Source organism: Esox lucius, chromosome 15 (assembly GCF_011004845.1).
Source record: "Esox lucius isolate fEsoLuc1 chromosome 15, fEsoLuc1.pri, whole genome shotgun sequence".
NCBI classification, from domain to species: Eukaryota; Metazoa; Chordata; class Actinopteri; order Esociformes; family Esocidae; genus Esox; species Esox lucius.
This window is the reverse complement of record NC_047583.1, coordinates 11,737,949-11,743,205: the sequence shown is the minus strand read 5'-3', so window position 1 is coordinate 11,743,205 and position 5,257 is coordinate 11,737,949. Positions and strand designations below refer to the sequence as shown.

General features: G+C 42.9%; 1 protein-coding gene across 1 annotated transcript; it reads left to right on the top strand.

Annotated features, from left to right (window-relative positions):
- Positions 1-412: 412 nt before the first annotated feature.
- Positions 413-2,850, top strand: insm1b (insulinoma-associated 1b). Its single transcript, XM_034297264.1, has one exon. The coding sequence runs from the start codon at positions 550-552 to the stop codon at positions 1,969-1,971; it is 1,422 nt and encodes a 473-aa protein (XP_034153155.1). The 5' UTR covers positions 413-549; the 3' UTR covers positions 1,972-2,850.
- The last annotated feature ends 2,407 nt before the right edge of the window (positions 2,851-5,257 follow it).

The following is a 5,257-nucleotide window of genomic DNA, read 5'->3' as shown; positions in this document are numbered from 1 at the left end:
TTGTCTTCTCAATCCCTGTCTTAATTCTAGATTCTGATGATTGTGGCAGTGATGGACATTTCCTTTTGGCAGCTCAGAGGCCCCCAAAGGAGAGCCACAATGCCGTGGCACGTGTGCATTTGTATAGGGAACCATCAGACCGTAAAAAGAGGAGGGCCCGGCGTGTGCCTTTCGCGGGGTGGGGCTGAGAGCACACATTAATGTAATAAACCGCAAGTACATCTGCTGAGCTATCTGCACACCCTCCAACGAAATCCACCAAACCCAGGTTTAGAACCCTCCCACATCCAAATCCACTGGGATCTTTGTTTCTTCTGATTGGTTGAGGATGCGGCTACAAGGGGCGAGAACAAAAGCATCATTCCTGCATAAAAAGAGTGCAGCTATGCCTTGGAGACGAAAACATTTCAGCAACACAGAGATCAATAGCTTAGCAAAAAAAAAAGTTAGTAACGGCGGCTCCCGGCGTGACTGTAATTCCACAAAACTGGATATTATCCGAGACTTCGCCCACCTCTCCAAAGTGCCTTTCTGTCATTGTTCGCAAAGATGCCCAAAGGATTCCTGGTTAAAAGAAACAAGAAATCAGCACATGTTTCCTACAGGACTCGTTCCGACGAAGATGAGCGGGAACATTACATCCCAGGCGTTCAGAGTCAGGTGGACTCATCCCCGCCTGTCTCTGCTGCGTCCAGTCCCGACCGCGCAGCCCCATCGCCAGACGTCGCGGAAGACGGATCGGTCCCCAGCAAAGACGCGAAAGCGCTTCAGTTTGGCAACCCCGAGGTGGTGTACAAAACCCTCTACAGCCCCACCCGGCCCATCAGCAAGGACTATGAGCGGCGATATTACGAAAGAAGTTTCAATCTAGGTTCACCGATTTCTGCCGAGTCATTCCCAACAGCTGCCTCGCTCAGCAGCTTAGATCATCTACTGTTCGCCCCGGTGGATTTGAAAATAGGCACCAGCAACAGCAACCGCAGCGGCATCACCACCAGCAACACCGCTACAGCCATCAGGGGCGGGACCAAGAGGCCCGCATCCGACACAGAGCGCAAGAGCAAACCTGCCTCGAAAAAACCCAAAGCCATCCGAAAGCTGAATTTTGAAGACGAAGTGACAACCTCTCCCGTACTTGGTCTCAAAATTAAAGAGGCTCCGGTCGACTTTAAACCGAGAACGCAGATATCGGAAGGCGGGAAACCATTAGGAGAATTTGTTTGTCAACTGTGTAAGGAGGCATACGCGGACCCCTTTTCTTTGGCTCAACACAAGTGCTCGAGGATAGTGCGAGTTGAGTACAGGTGTCCTGAGTGTGATAAGATGTTCAGCTGCCCGGCTAACCTTGCCTCTCACAGGCGCTGGCACAAGCCGCGAACGCAGAGCGCAGCGGGGATACCATCAACCCAGAGCATCAAATCCGAAATCGCCAAAATGCCCCCCGGTGTCAAGTCCATCACGGAGGAAGCCAAAGATCCAAGAACCGACCTACTGAGTGACAGAGACACCCCAAGCCCGGGTGTGTCTGAATCAGGCTCAGAAGACGGTTTATATGATTGTCAATACTGTGGTAAAAGGTTCAAACGTCAGGCATACCTAAGAAAACACATTATTGGACACCAAGCCTTGCATAATAAAATGTTCGAGGAACACGCGTTTCAAAACATCGATAGAGTGGAAGAGCAGGTGCAAGTGTCCTCCACATCCCCAGAGGAAAATCAAAACCAAAGTCCCCTGAATCTAAGCCCCGTGGACTGCCTACTCTGCCCAGTTTGCGGGGATAATTTTCCGAACAGGGCAAGCCAGGAGAGACACCTGCGTCTCATGCACTCCTCCCAGGTTTATCCATGCAAGTACTGCCCTGCTACTTTCTACAGCTCACCAGGACTCACAAGGCATATCAACAAATGCCATCCGTCGGAAAATAGGCAGGTGATCCTGCTTCAAATGCCGGTGCGCCCCGCTTGCTGAAAAGAAGAAAAACGGGTGCCTTCAACGAAAGCGAAGAAAGCGTTAAAAAGGTTAATTGCCTAACGAGGAAAGACACGGCAGCTTGATGTTTAGATTTTGTTTTCGATGAGAGATGTATTCATGCCAATCAGTTGGTTATTAAATGCTTATCAATTCCTTGAATAAAAAAAAATAGTATATATTTTGAGATTTCTCTCAAATTAGTTTATCGAAAGAAAACAAAGCGTTAGTTTGACTGTTAAAGGTATTTTTCTAGGACAGCTGCACACGTGCTCAATAGCTTCTAGACCTAAGAACTGTTTAATTTACTATGGGTATTTTCCCTCATAAAAGCCTTTTAATTCACTGACCGTGAATATCTGTATCATTACGCTTTTGTGCTAACTTATGAATCATGCAGGACAGACTCAGCCTTTCAACTTTGTCTTAACTTCAAAATATCGAAAAATTCCCCTTTAGTAGAACCAGAAATGCCTTTAGAATGTAAACACATTACTCTGCTGTACAACTGCCTTAACAAAGTCAGCATAATATAATGATTGTTTTAATTTTTAATGCTGGCACATATTATTGTTGCAATATTGTTTCATCATAATTTTATTTATTTATTTATTTATTCTATTTGCAATTATGTAATTTATTGTTGTGTTGTGTGATTATTCGGTGGGTCGATCTGGCAGTTCACATGTCGTAGCCAAATGTTTTGTCTAAGTTATGAGTTGTGCTAATTGTCGTGGATCCTGTCTAAATCTTCAATCTCCACAGCTCGTGTAAAACGTAAAGCTCTTACTTTAGATGCAATCTTTTTCTATGAACAGGTTATTTTCTTAAATGTTTGCTTTTATAGCGCTTTGATTGTATGTGTACATGATGTCGTCAATCGAAATAAAAAATATTTTCAAAATGAAACCATTTAATTTGATACTGTCATACCACATCGCCTTACAACACCCATTGCAGGCTATCCTGGCTCTCAGAATACATTCTGCAGTTAAGAAATTCCGACATGTTAATTGGGTAAATTACATAGGCTACATTAGAGATCCATTAATCCAGATAAAGACACGATGTTACTTAAATAATTCTGGATACAGTTACAGAAGTTCATTCAACATGTCGGCTTATTAAGAAAGGGGGTATAAACTCTTCGAATGTATTTTTTTCCTCCAGATGGACATTCCTATAGGAAAAACTGATCATACATTGTTTCCCTGTCAACATTTATATACTTAAATAATATACATATTTACGTGAACGCTCCAAACCAAACCCTTCAAATAGGTTATGGGTAAATGTGCGATAGCCTATTAACCGTGAAAACGTAATCCAGGCAAAGCATTTAAAAAATAGCAATAGAAGGGTTTCGTTGACATGCCCAGAAACAACCTGGTTGCCAACAGGGTCGACAATTTAAAATCTGCACCATTGATTGACGATTTATCATTGATATGATTCATAAAACACACACACACACACACACACACACACACACACACACACACACACACACACACACACACACACACACACACACACACACACACACACACACACACACACACACACACACACACACACACACACACACACACACACACACACACACACACACACAGTAAAGCAGTGCTTCATAAATACGGATTTGGTTTCTTCAAAGAGAGAGAGCACTTAGCTAGCAGTTACACATAAATTGCCATGCCTGGACACATGTCAACAGGACATAGAGGTCATGGCCTCACAACTCACCTCCAAATGAGGTGTCTCCTCTTGGAGACATGAACACTACAACTGTCCCCTTTAAAGGGCCTGCCTAGGGAACAGGCTTATTCACATTCACACCCGGGCGAGGCATCTAGGCAGCAGCCAGTCAGTCTGTCTGTAGGACTGACACAAAAGACACATCCTGCTAATTGGATAAAAATAATTGAGATCGGAGTAACTCTTGATGTGACAAAGTTAAAATAGACCATTCACGTCCTAAAACACACACACACACACAGTATTATCAACATCGTTCTCCGTTCAGAACTTGGGGATAATCAATAATATTCCGGAGTTTCAGCTGATCTAAAGGGACAGGTTCAGGCACATGTGAGTTCTGGGCTCCAATTATCATCAAGTGCTCATCTCAAGTATTTAGCCATCCTCCCAACCAAGGCAGAGGAGAGGCGCTGCGCACTGTGCACCTGTACCTTCCAGTAAGGGCCCATTATCCCAGCTTCCCCCTCCCCTCCTGGAGCAGCAGGAGGACAGATGGGAGGGGGTCAAGTTACCCCTGCTGCTACTGCTTGGCCAGGGTAGGAAAAAACCAAGGCAACGGCCAACCATCACGTCACCCCCCCACCCCAAAGCCACACAGGTTAGTCAACCCGGCATTCTAGATTCTCAAAAGATGATTTATGGAGGACAGGCTTAAGTGTAATGATCTGCAATGACAATTTAAAAAACCCAGTGCAGAGGAACGTCTTTATTTCAACACTATGAAGTAAAAATATTATTCTTAAATGGTTAAAATAAGGAAATCGGCGTAACAAAAAACAAAAACCCTGCATCCATTAGCCAATCAGTTGCTAAAGAAATTCTTCAAATTCATTTCCTAACACATACTGAGGATTTCAAGGGCCAAAGGTAGCTTAAGGAAAAAGCCTCTGTTATAAAAAATAAATAAATGTATTAAAAAGGAAAGCAATTCATAAAAGACAAGATGATTTAAAAAAATCTAATCAAAAAACTGCAATGGGACTTAAAAGGAAATGCTTGGATTTACTTCTCCGATAGGTGCCACATCTGACAAAAATCCATTAAAACCAATAGACCAAATTAAGCAGAGGAGCACTATTTAGAATTTCAAATTGTTTTAATGAAATGTTTTCAATATTGACATTTCTAAAAGATAGCATGACTTCAGTCATTAAAAACAGTTTGATATGTTAACAAGTAATGATGAAATCTTCAAGCTTTTTTCCTCTCCCTCGTATACAAAGATTATATTACAGGCATTAATATATTTATATTCGTAAGGACTGGAGCCCTCCATTTGACACAATGTACACGATTCACTAAATCTAGAATTAACTCTAATTTCATTGCTTTATGGGAGTTGAACCAGTATGAGCAAGACAATCCTTGCTCTGGACAAATCAACACCTTATGCCCATTCAGCAGGGATCCCACTCATGACACAAAATATGAGGATCTACAATCAAGATTCCAGATGATGCTCAGTCAGAAGATCTGGCTAGTCCTTTACAGTGGCTATGTGAAGGTGAAAGTATTGGTCTTTGTG